This window comes from Pollicipes pollicipes, unplaced genomic scaffold (genome assembly GCF_011947565.3).
Source record: "Pollicipes pollicipes isolate AB1234 unplaced genomic scaffold, Ppol_2.1 Scaffold_4002;HRSCAF=4701_pilon_pilon_pilon, whole genome shotgun sequence".
Taxonomy (NCBI): Eukaryota; Metazoa; Arthropoda; class Thecostraca; order Pollicipedomorpha; family Pollicipedidae; genus Pollicipes; species Pollicipes pollicipes.
This window is the reverse complement of record NW_023596420.1, coordinates 2203176-2215837: the sequence shown is the minus strand read 5'-3', so window position 1 is coordinate 2215837 and position 12662 is coordinate 2203176. Positions and strand designations below refer to the sequence as shown.

The 12662-nt window shown below is 48.5% G+C and overlaps 1 protein-coding gene across 1 annotated transcript in view; it reads left to right on the top strand.

Moving 5' to 3' along the window:
- The first annotated feature begins 6096 nt into the window (after positions 1-6096).
- LOC119093383 (integral membrane protein GPR180) overlaps positions 6097-12662 on the top strand; it is a 97479-nt gene continuing 90913 nt past the window's right edge. Inside the window, exons 1-5 of the mRNA XM_037216339.1 lie at positions 6097-6126; positions 7041-7654; positions 8158-8323; positions 8797-9030; positions 11015-11152. Coding sequence (XP_037072234.1) covers positions 6097-6126; positions 7041-7654; positions 8158-8323; positions 8797-9030; positions 11015-11152 — 1182 coding nt within the window. The remainder of the gene's footprint in view (positions 6127-7040; positions 7655-8157; positions 8324-8796; positions 9031-11014; positions 11153-12662) is intronic.

Genomic DNA, 12662 nt, shown 5'->3' with positions numbered 1-12662 from the left:
AAAACGTGATATATATATATATATATATATATATATATATATATATATATATATACGTCTGTATATGTAATGTCTTAGAAAACATGCCCTCATTAATAGATGGGTCATATCCGGCGAATTTTTTGGGGGACACTTGTTCAATCCTGTGCCCCCTTGCCAAGGCTCTGGCTGCGCCCTTGGTCCCTGGCTGTAATTTTTTAAACTTAATTAACTTAGTTCAAGTTATCTTTTTAATGTGGCATGAAGGGAAAGCAGTGCGCTAATAGCTACCAGTGGTATTCACTTAAATAACATCGTGAGGGTCCGGGCTTAATAACCGAACTACTTGCTAATCTCTGGAAGTCCTAAAATTGAATGCGGCTGAAGATGACTTATAACGCCGCAATCAGCATGTCAAACATTAACGTTGACGGATTTTCAGAAAAAAACTCGCTGATCTACACCCATTGTTGGTGCGTCATAAAGCTCCAATGACTTCGAACAAAATGGAATGGGTCTAGGTTTGAATGTAAATAAGAATATGACTGGTCTGAAAATGCAAACTGGTGTTCTGATCCATCAAACATATTTAGCCAGAAGACAAAGGCAGTCGCTTGCTTAGAATCTTTCCAACGAACATGACTTCAAGACATCGAAAACAGACCCTTGATACGTACCTCCCAACATACCGCAACCTATACGTTGTACCCGAGACGGGATGCGTCGCCCCGCCCGAGACCAATCCAAATCTAGTAGTAGAAACTGGCATGCATAAAGTGCTAACTCACCGTAAGAACAGGGGCTTTCAACGCCAATTCATGCAAATGCTAGCTTGTATAGTTATACAAACATATCAGGGTGAGAAATTAGCTATTGGTAGGATTCGGTTCAAAACCATTGTTTCCCGATGACTGCATGCCGAAGTATTATACATCCGCAATGAAATCATTTGTAGGGCTTGACTTGCACCAGCGTAAAACGCCACTGCTCTTGCCAAACCACGCCTTAATGAGTTTAATATCGAGTAATCATCCATAACACGCACACAGCTTCGAGGGATTTGCAACTGATTGATGATAGTTACCGTGTGACACCTCTCAAACTACAAGTGCTACTAGTATGAGCAAGGTCTCTGACATGATTAAAAGGCTTGTTCGACACACAAATAATCTTAGTTGGATACAAAAGGTCTGCTTATGCATACTAGCGAAATTGCATGGAAACCGTTTTTTTGTCAGAGTGTTTAGTGTATATTAGAACACACTAGAAACACTTTGAACTTTTTAAAAGTTTTCAGTGATTCAACTTGACGTGAAAACGGCTTTCACGCAGGTAATAGATATGCAATCTGCATAGGAGGGCCCATATGCCCATGAATCTAACGTTTTATGTTCAACACAAGTGCAATTGCGTGCATTGTACAACATTGCAAAGCCGGCTGTCCGAACTAGCAGGCAGTTCGTTTCTTAAGTGCAAACGCTAAAGGTATCGAGAGGTCTTGCGCCTGGGAGCCGTCCGACTTGCCGGTCGGGGTCGGGCCACCCCTGCCCACCACACGAGGGAGGGCGTCTTTTGTGCGCGGCGTGCCGCGGGGTGTGCCGCGACGCGTCCGGGGCCGCGTCCCCCTGTCTGCATACCATTGACGCCGACCGCGTTGGAACGCAGCTATTTCTGGCGGGCGAGGGCAGCTTTGCTAGTAGTTTCATTCATACCAGTTTGGATGCGGCTGATAACGCACTCGATTTCTGGACGTTGACTAAGTTAATAGTATGATAATGCTACAGCCATCATAAATTCGGGTGTGACACTAAAACAATAAGAATGATACAAAAAAAATATCACACTAATGTGATACCAAAATTCCAGCTGATGGAAAGGCACATCTTCAAATAAAAAGAGCGTAGAAAGATCTGTGCGAAATAGAACGGCAGCTTCCGCAAAGCAAATGCAGGACACGACCAGCCGTAAGCAATGTTGCAAACACCTGGCTTGATGAAGCCAACTCAATATCTGAGGTCCAAAGTCAAACAAGACTGCAAAGTACGCCCATTGCCATAAGTTGTGCGCATCCCGCGACGCATCCCGCGACGTATCCCGCAACACGCACTCAAGGTGCATGCACCTTGAGCAGGCTGTTGGCGGTCTGCACAGTATTCGATACCGGACTGCTCAGTTACAAGCATTCCTCGGGCACGGGTAGCGATATCGCGCCCACCTCCAAGGCCCGGCGACTTTTGCCAAGGGATCAGGTCTCACGATGGTGACCAGTCCCCTCTTGACCGCCGCAGCGATTACACAGCGGGGTGGCGGGGGAGCGGCGGCGGTCGCCAGGCGCCGCCACCGTCATGTGTGCGTGTGGAGTAGGCGGTCTTCTGACTCGTAAACATAACTAGTTAACACACCATCGAAAAACCATCCTACTAGTACCGACCACAAAAACGATCTGAAACCATTTTTTAGCGCTTCGAGCACTTTTTCGCGAAAAAGCTTAAAACTACCGCAATTTTGGTACCACCAAGCAATTCGGTACTGCCAGGCGAGATATATATATATATATATATATATATATATATATATATATATATATATATATTGCTAGTATGCACATACTAAAAGAGATAAGTTAATATCCAGGATTTCAAGTGATGAATGAACTTTTTGTCTTATCTTATTGCAAAAGTCTTGTAATGTCAGGCATGAGATAACAAAACCTTTTAAGAACACAGTCAACATGCCAGAATAATGCCAACTTGTCTGATGTAACCACCGTAAAATGTAAACAACTACTAAAATGCAGCCTTTTTCGCACAAACACACGCTAGCTAGACCTGTGTTCAACTTTAGCTGAATTGTGAATCCGTTCATGATTCCATCAGTTCGGGTTGAGTTATGAGCTGTCCGCTCACCAGGAAAAGTGCTATTTTGCCTGATGACCTGACTCCTATTTGTCACACATTTCATGAGCTGAACCATGAGATAATGATTTCCAAGCGTGTTGCATCAGGGAATCATAGGGCTGAAAATAAATTGTCAGCACAAAGAAATACGGTGTGTCATACGCAAACTCACATGTCATGTCAGTGTCAAAATTAACACCGTGCGGCATTAGTCGCAATATTTTTTCGCAACATGAGCACAGAATTCTTACTGGAATTTCTAAACAGGAAAACCAACAATATTCATTCAAGATGCACATAAATTTTCTAACACAATCAACATACAAAAATAATGCCTGTGCCGCCCGGAATATCCAGCTGGCAATTGGATATAAATCTGCTGGTAGATTGACGGACGTGTTTTGGTTGGGTTGATCCATTGGGTCGGCCTTGACGCGTCAGTCTCGTGCCAACAGCTTAATGGGCCGAAGTTGGCCGGTGTCCACCGTCGTTACGTTGTTATCGTAATTATTGTGTTTTGAGGGTAAGGAGATAGGTTGTCCATGAAATGTTTCTGTTGTAGGATTATTTACGGTGTCTTATATCTTACAAAGCTTCAATTGGTGAACAATTTAATATAGCAATGTCAGGGGCCGTTGTGTGTATACCATGACGGTATATCTCCTTGAATATGACCATGATGTGTTCTCGCAACGTAAGGTACAAATGTCGACAAAGACTCAGATCCCTGCAGTCCCGGTTTCGGCATGTCAAACGACTAAGGTTCGTTAGTGGCATATCTTGTTCAGAACAGTACTGGTGCCATTGTCAGGCTTTTCAGACAATTATATAATTTGTATTTGTCAAATGCCTAATTCCCATATATGTATGCATATATATATATATATATATATATATATATATATATATATATATATATATATATGAATATTAGACACCTGCCCCTCCTACCAGGATGAGGGCCAGGTGAAGCCATATAGCCTGGGCAGCTGAGTGTCGTAAAGCCCCCAATGACAAGGACAAACAATGTAAGATGTGGTCTGGAGCTTTACCAGGCTAATGTTCAAGTATATTGACCTCATGCATCTTGGGACTGGAACTGAAGAGAGCATGTGGCACCTTTTTGACATTTGGCATGCAACACCTTTTTCAGATTTGATCTCAGGTATTCTTTAGCATCCCTGTATTGAATTATCCTATTAATGTAAGGAAAGGTGCAGGCCAGGCTGATTGTGCTAGCAGCACATATAGGTCCTTGCTTCATTAGCCAGCATGGCCTAGGTAGTCACACTTTTTGCAGACATATGCTGAGATTAGGCTTGAAGGCATGGATCAGGCTGTGTAACAGTTTCTGTATCAGGTAATGTGATTGCTTATAATTTTTCTGAAGTGTGTAAATAGCAGGCTCCTTGGTAATGTGTGGTTTTCTGAAAAATTGGCAAGTTTCACCACAATTACACCTACATGCAATTGATATAGGGCATCCAACATCCTGAAATTCTAAAAAGTTATGAAATGGGTGCAAACCAGGTTCACGGGGCTGAAATTGTGTCTATAGTGATAAAAATCGAAGCTCCATAAGCCAACACATTTGGATAGGGAGGAGAAAAGACCATACTTTTGACAAATTTGTGGATCAGTGTGTAATTTGTTTGCAGCATGACTGTTTTGTGGCGATCTACAAGATGCAGTTACCTGATCACTTGATGATTGGCATACATTTGTGTCAAACATTGTCTCTTCTTATGTTGACCTCAAGCATAAGGTGGTTTTGGCTCAGGTACTCGGACACAAATCTCAAGCATCTGTCATCAGACAAAAGGTGTGCACCATAGCAATGTTGGAGTTTTTGCTATCAGAGGTACAACAGAATCTTTGGTGCCACAGGATGTCAGCATCTTCCTCTTCAACATGCCAGCACTCAGCAAACAGGTTCATGGTGTGCTGTGATGTGTGTCATACAACTTGTATGATTTCCTGCACCAAAAACTAAGAGTTTTCCACTAAATCACCATGAATGGTCACCTCTCTGACTGCTAGTCTCCTCCAGCCACATTTTATGCCCAGGCTGCACCAGAGCATTATAAGCTTTTTTGTTGATGGAGGTTTTTTGCTGCCATCCTCAAAGTTGTATTTGTCCTAGATGATGAGAAAAACTGCAAACAGAGCAGGTTGGTGATGGCAGATACAGGCTGAAGCTAGTTGTAGAGAGCTTAGATGGTGGCCTTGGGTCATTGAGTTGGCACGTGTTGAAGCCAAGCAATCACCACAATGGGGTGGGGTGTTATGTAGGGCATGTGCTTTGCTGGCTGAAGGAGACTGGGGGCTGGAGATATGATAGCAGGACACTGCATTTGTAGTTCAGGATGCTGTCAAAAGGTTTTGTTGGGATGCCTCCCAGCATATTGTGCATCTTTATGTTATGTGCTGGAGGAGGATGCCCCCCCCCCCCCTGTGCTGGAGGATGGGAGGCACGTCCACCCGCCCGCGCCCCCCCCCCCCCCCCCCCGGAGAGTGGACATGCTGTGGTGTGGAGCTGCTGTAGGTCACAGAGTTGTAGGCAGCCATTTAAAATTCACGAAGTCGAAGCCGTGGGGTGTGATTCTCCGTGGTGCCCGCCATTCCTGCTAGGGTGAAAGACAGCTGACGTCGTATAGTCTCAGCAGCTGAGTGCATCTTTAAGCCCCAATAATGACGAAACTGAAGCCTATACCAGCCGAAGAAAATACCTCAAGGCCGGAGACGTAGCAATTAGGAGAAAATGGAGGCTTCACATTTACGAAGTCGACTGCGCGGAGACGGAAGCTTGCTACGTCCCAATGTCTGACAACACAAGCACATGTTACAAAGGTGTCATCACGAAAAGAGTTCCGGGGGCTTATCGTACTGGTGAAATCCCTCCACTGCTTCACAAAGGGATGGCGCGCATATGACACTGACAATAAACCGAAGCGTGCCACATCCCGGGAGGGCGAAGCGGCTGCTCTGTCACCAAATGCTGATGGCCGAGGTGATATTCCTTATTGTTAAAAAATGTGTGCGTCATAAACTTTCCTTACGTTCCAAAGAAAAGGGTGACGGAGACAGCAACCGAGCTCATTGGTCGGTTCGCCAGGGCCTTTACATTAGAAAGCAGATTTAGATGTTCTTGCTCGTAAACCTAACATTCATACTCTGATGAAATATCCACAGATTAGGGATGGCAGGTCAAGGTCGCATCATGGTAAAACTGAACGAATTCACGGCTGTGGTGGGCGGTGGCGAAGCCTTCAAATAGAACTGAAACACAGACATGATTGGTGCGAGACTGACCAGCTTGTCAAATAACGACTGAAATACGTTATTGGCCGTCACGATCTGTCGTCAACAGGATATTTATGGCAGCGCCCTTGACCAACATCACATGGATGCGCTAAATTAGTTACATATTTATCTACACCACCGTGTGCTAAATGAAACATCGGCGATGAGATTCCGCTGTCAGAGGTTCTGGTATGAACTGCTTTTACAATGAGTACGTCACCGTGACATTGCAATTGGGACCACCAAAGATAAGCACTACCCAAGGGCAAATGTGCTATATTCTGAAAAGAATTGTACGCGATTCAGTTCAGCCTTTTTTAGTTCAACGGAAATTGGAAGCAATGCTTGACGGGATTGAAAGTCTGCCGTCAAGCAATCGGCGGGGTTTCATAGTGTATATTGCACGAACGTAGCTATTGGTGCGGCAGATTACAAGGATCGTACTTTTATCATTTTACTTCCAATGTGACCCTGAATTGGACCTTAAATCACAACCTTTATTTTGTATTATTTTTTTTATTCGAGTATTTCTTACTCAAAATAACCCACCCGATTAAAGGTCATTTATCTCATATCGATATCTTCGCCCAGTCAGAAGACATACTCACGTGCCGTTCTCAGTGTGACTACACGTCTTGCTATGAACCTTAAAAGGGACACACTATTTCTCAATGAAATGATGTATATGACATGAAATATCCTTATTTCAGGACGTTTAGGCGAACTTTTTGCGTGAACTCAACGCCAGCAAGACAGCGCACTGTTACGAGACACATGGCTGGCACTCGTGCTTAACCTGCTTCCATCGAATAGCAAAAAGAAGAATCTGCACATTTGAGAGACACCAAGATTGCCCTGTAGTTGTGCTTGTACAACGCGCATACATGGCGTCCTACAGCGAGTGTCAGAGACCGCGTGGGCGGGGCAGGATCGCGGCGCGGAACTGAGGCGTTGCGCACCGGTGGCCCGCACCCGACGAGGCCGTACGCCGTCAGCGGCCGGCGATGCTCCAGCCAGCAGCTGCTGCTGGTGTTGGCGGTGGCGGCCGCGCCGGCCTCGGCACTCCGCCTGACCGGCACGTGGCGCACCGACTCGTTCTTCCTCTTCCTGGCCAAGTTCGGCTTCCAGCGGACACGCAGTCCGAATCGGCACGACACCGAGGGCCACATCTTCGGCAACGTGACGTCGGCGTCTGGCGCGCCGGCGCCGGCGCTGCTGGCCGTGCTGGACCGCACCTTCTTCATCGACTACTACACGAACCGCAGCTGGGCTGACCGCGACACCGCCTGCCGCCGCATGTTTGCCCAGCTGGGCCGCGTGGCGTACGACAGTCGCTGCTTTGACGACGGCGAGGAGGACTTCCTGCGGCGCGTGCCGTGCGCGGCCGGCGAACTCTGCCCGGACGAGGACGCGCCCGCCAACGTCGTTCCTGGACACCAGTTCACCTATTCTATCCAGGATGTGCACCAACCTAGGTAAGTGAACCTTCATGCGCGGGGGCTAAAGTGATTTGAATGTGTGGGTAGCTGTCTGTAGAAAAGTGGGCTACGGTGCATACTTAGGTGTGATTAGGCCTTAGGATTTTGCTTGCTCATGTGGTATGGAGTGATAGTTGGTGTGTGGGCACCACAGGCCATTTTGCACAGCTGCTTTTGCTAACTTCCGTATTGCTATTCAGTGCAATCGATTCTCATTGGGGTTGGCTACGGTTTGTGCTCGCTTATTGCATAACAGAAACCAGAAGAAAATGATTTTCATCTGTTTGATTGACCTCGGCAGTGACGTCCTTAGGAGTGGGACGGGTTGCGTTGATATAGATAGCGTTGGCAGCTGAGCGATGACCCGATTTTGTTATTCATATGGTCCCTACATCTTCGTTCTCCCACCACAGGAACACCTCGCACTTTGGTTGCCCCGTCCCCTTCCGGTCGATCCCCGGGTATCAGTGGTGATGACGCCGCCGCTTATGGGTCGTCAGATTCTGGTACCTCAGCCTGGTGGCGTGCCACCGGGACCCCCAGACGTGTGAGTGGCGTCACACGCGGCAGCCAATCACCATCGAGTACGACATCTGGCTGGTAAACGGCAACCCGCACAACCGTGCCCAGAATCCACTCGAGTATCAGTTCTCCTTCGACGAGCAGGTTGGTCACTACCTGTTGCTACTGTATCTTGTGTTTGCGTCACTTTCTGTGTCGACTCACACAAACAGGGGGATTTTTTGACATGATGAAACCTGGAAATTCAAGATAACAGCTGACTTTCACCCAGTGCAACTCACTTATATCTGTTGGTTGGCGTCATACGGGTATAGAGACGTATTCTTGGCACATAGATTTGGTAGCAGACGTGGATGGTGGATGTTTGATATGCGCAGAACATCCAGGTTCAAGAAATTAGGCCCGCAACTACAGGCAGCCGTGCCTTTTTATCTGCACGGTCCAGAGGCGATTTCACTCCGTCACGAATTTGCCTGCATAGCCATGAAGTCACAGTGCCCAAAAGACTAGATGCTGGAACGCGGCGTGCATTGCGACCCTCACTCTCCCCCACCCGCCGCGCCAGTGTGTGGAGAGCAGCTGGCTGGGATGTGGCCTCCTGTCTGTCTGTCTCACAGGACACTGTGGAGGTGCACCTGGCCTTCATGGGCCTGTACACGCTGCTGGCGCCGTTCCAGCTGTACGCGTCGCTACAGCAACGGCACAGTCTTACCCGCCTGTTCACGGCCTCCCTGATCACTGGCCTGGCCGGCTGGCTGCTGCGGGCCGTGCACAGCGTCAAAATGGCGCTCGACGGCGTTGGCATTCAGCCAATCAGCATTGGCGGAGACTGTCTCAACATGGCCGCTCAGGTGAGATGAGCATCGGTGGAGACTGCTTCGACATGGCCGCTCAGGTGAGATGAGCATCGGTGGAGACTGTCTCAACATGGCCGCTCAGGTGAGATGAGCATCGGCAGAGACTGCTTCGACATGGCCGCTCAGGTGAGATAAGCATCGGTGGAGACTGTCTCAACATGGCCGCTCAGGTGAGATGAGCATCGGTGGAGACTGTCTCAACATGGCCGCTCAGGTCATCGGTGGAGACTGCCTCGACATGGCCGCTCGGGTGAGTTCCATCTGGATGTTGCCGCTCAGGTAAACTCCTTCTAGCCATGACTATCTAGGTGAGCTCTGATCATGGTTACCAGGAGCTGATCTGGTCTGATCATGAGGTCAATCTAACCATGGTCGTCAAGGTGACCTCCATGTGATCATGATCACTCAGCTGATGGCTGGGGTGTGACGGCGCTTCTTCTTCTGCTTGGTTGCACTGCCGTCATGACCAATATTTCATTTACGCGAGGATTTAACGAACTAGTGTATATCTACCAGCCTGAAGCACACGTCATTGTGCAACGAATAAACGGGAATGAGGCCGCCCTCATTGCTAAGCGGACGGGCATGTAGCTAAGAAGCCGTTGTGTGCTGGCTAAGCGTGAGGGATGTTGACGAAAGAGCGTTCCTTGTCTTTCCACCATAATTCTGTTAATGCGACCAACGTCACAAAACTGACGGCAGATGGTGAGTTCGGAGTCAATAAATGCTGAACTCAGCTTGTGTGGCGCCGCCTGCAGGACGTAATAATTCACGCTGCTTATGCTGAAGCAGGCCTCGTCATCCGAGAGGAGTTACTTGGCAGCAGTGGAGCTCAATGTGGTTATTAATAGCTAGGTTACTGGTCCAGTATGCTGCCAAAGCTCAAGGCCGCGGTGGTCAAAATCGCCCTTGCGTGAACTGTAAGTGTCCGACCGGAATTCTGTCAATGACAGACATGATCTGAAGGCAAACCACGTCAAGGCGGATGAGATTTACAAGAACGAAATGTCCTTTAGGACGTAGGAGCAAGATTTTGCTGGTCACACAAGCAAGGAACGGAGGGCGTATTCATTCAGCACCAGCATTTTTGCATGTCGAATGACCCATCATTATCATGGTGCCATTTGGAGGTGATCATTAGCGGTTGCCAATGACCGTAGCCTTGAGTGGTCCAGACGGCTAGCAGACATTGACTCCGAACCTCCATTTCCCTCTAAAGTCAGGCTAAGCACGTGCCCTGGAGCCTCCGCCTGAGGATGGCGATGATGAGGGCTTCAGGCCGCGGCGTCCGTCATTCCGCGCCCACGCCGTGTGCAAGACAAATATGGATATAGCCATCGGACGATCAACATGTGCCAGACCACATGGTGAAAAGAACAAGTCCATAGTCCACAGCGACACCACGAATGGGCCTAACGTCCTAGAGAACCCCACGAAAGCAACGTCGTAGCATCATAAGCAATAATGCTCGGGCCGTGGTCACTTGGGCTAAGGGCACGGCTGCTAGGCCCAGAGATAATGGCGTACCCTCTTAAAAGTCATATATTTCGGAATGGTACTGCGAGAAGCTCTTTTTCCGTGCACTACCGTGCACGCATCGCTGAAACGTTGTGGCGTGTTTTTGCGGTTTGTAAGTTGTGACACTTTCGGATACAGTAGGACTGTATGGCGGTTATGCTTGCAGTGGACGGGGCTGTAGGCGTAACAATCGTATTGCCGCTGTGGTGCACCACTGGCAGTGCGCCACGCTGCCGTGTGACGCCCTGGTCCCTGGACGCCGCACGACCTAAGCCTTTACAGGACGCCAGCCCCCACCCCCGCCGCGATGTTTACGCACTGCGTCTGTGCGGCAGTTGGTAGCAGAGCCGCTCCGTTTCTGTCGTGGCCCATGTTGATAGTCGGTGTATCTGCTGCGCTGAAGCCGCTATCATTGATGTGCCACAGCTGATTTTGACGTCATCCTGCTTGTGTGCCCCAGCTGCAGCTGATGCTGGTGCTGATGCTGCTGGCCCAGGGCTGGACGGTCCGTGACCCGCTGGTATCGGGCAACAGGCGGCTGCTGGCCGTGTGGAGCGTGTACGGTCTCATAAGCGTGCTGCTCTACGTCTGGAACCGGGTAAGAAGTGACGCGGGGAGCTGGTCTCGTTGTTCCGTGACAAGGCGTGCCGATTGTCACATGCCCGGAGGCTAGCGCTCCAGTTGTCGGGAACGCCCCGGCCGAATGTGGGAGGTCCGCGGACCTGCGCACACGCCCCCTTACGGCCAGTGGGCGTGTGCGCAGAGGGCGCGGTTAACTGGGCGTGTAGCTCAAGCGCTCATCACCGCTATTCACTAATCTATTTTCTTGATTCCGAATATTGGCTGGGTTCTTTTTTATTGGCTGATTTCGAATTGTCTGCAGATTCAGCTGCTACCGTTGTCTATTTTTTCTCTCGCTGAAAGAAATATGTGATGATCTGTCATTACCCAAGGTATCCACTGCGTTATGCTCACCAAAGAGTTGTTCCCAATGCTGCATGACAAGCTGAAAACAATGGCTGAGAATAGATGCTGTATCTCACATATGTAGGCACCGCGGTACTCTGTGCACTAGGGCGCTATGTACTGACACATACATTGCTGCTTGAACGACCACGTCACCCCAGCCATGCTCCACAAGTATGAAAGCCGGGCCTTATGCCCGGGGGCGGGGGGGAGGGGGCGGGCACAGTGGGTCTATGACGCTCGTAGGCCGGTGATTCTCCCATTGGTCTTGTGGCTGAAATGTCAAACCTGTGAGGTCAAGTCATGTTTTGCCGTGCATATGCAGCTTTTCGTGCCCGCAACGTAAAACTGACTCAAGTCATGGTATGCCGTGGTTTGCGTCCAAAAAAATAAAAAAAACAAAAACAGAGGTTCGGTGACCTGGACCTTAATCGCAGGATTGGTGTTATGCTGTAAAATATACTGACATCACTTTGAACAGTTTTCAAGCCTTGAGCTGGTGTGACCTAACTTGAGATGACCTTTGCATACACTTGGTGTATCTCAATGTTGTTCGTCCTCGACACGACGGTTTTGTGGGCTAATTGGACATCACATTCTATATTTATCTTGACTTGGCTTTACAGCTGCAAAATGACATAGAACAGTTTCACCGAAATTGATAGTGCGCATCATTTTTGGAAAGTGGCAGCGTTTTATAATAACCTAAAAGTATTTGTGGAATGCATGTAGGCTTAGAAGGATTTGGGAACGGTTGTGATTCTTTTTATTTTACATTATCAACCTTTCTAACAAGTCGGAGTTATCGGAGTTATCTTTCGGAGTTATCAAGGACCGACAGCAAAGGTCGCTCCCCAAAAATGGACGTCTCGCGTAGTCACCACCAGCTTAAGTCACTAGCTTAACGCGAACGATCAAATCGTCAGAGTATCTGTTCATGAGACGGGTGAAAGGTAGCCCAAAGCCATCTGATCCTAAAGCGCCATTAGGCCTGTGAAATGTGCTCTGGGGCCAGCAGAATATTCCGACCAGGAAATGTGCTGCTCGCTTCAAAGTGTGTTCGTTGCCTGGGGCTGGCAAAGATATGTAAATCACAGACGAGCTTATGGCTCGTATCATAAGAACCCTCGGCTATCCAGAAA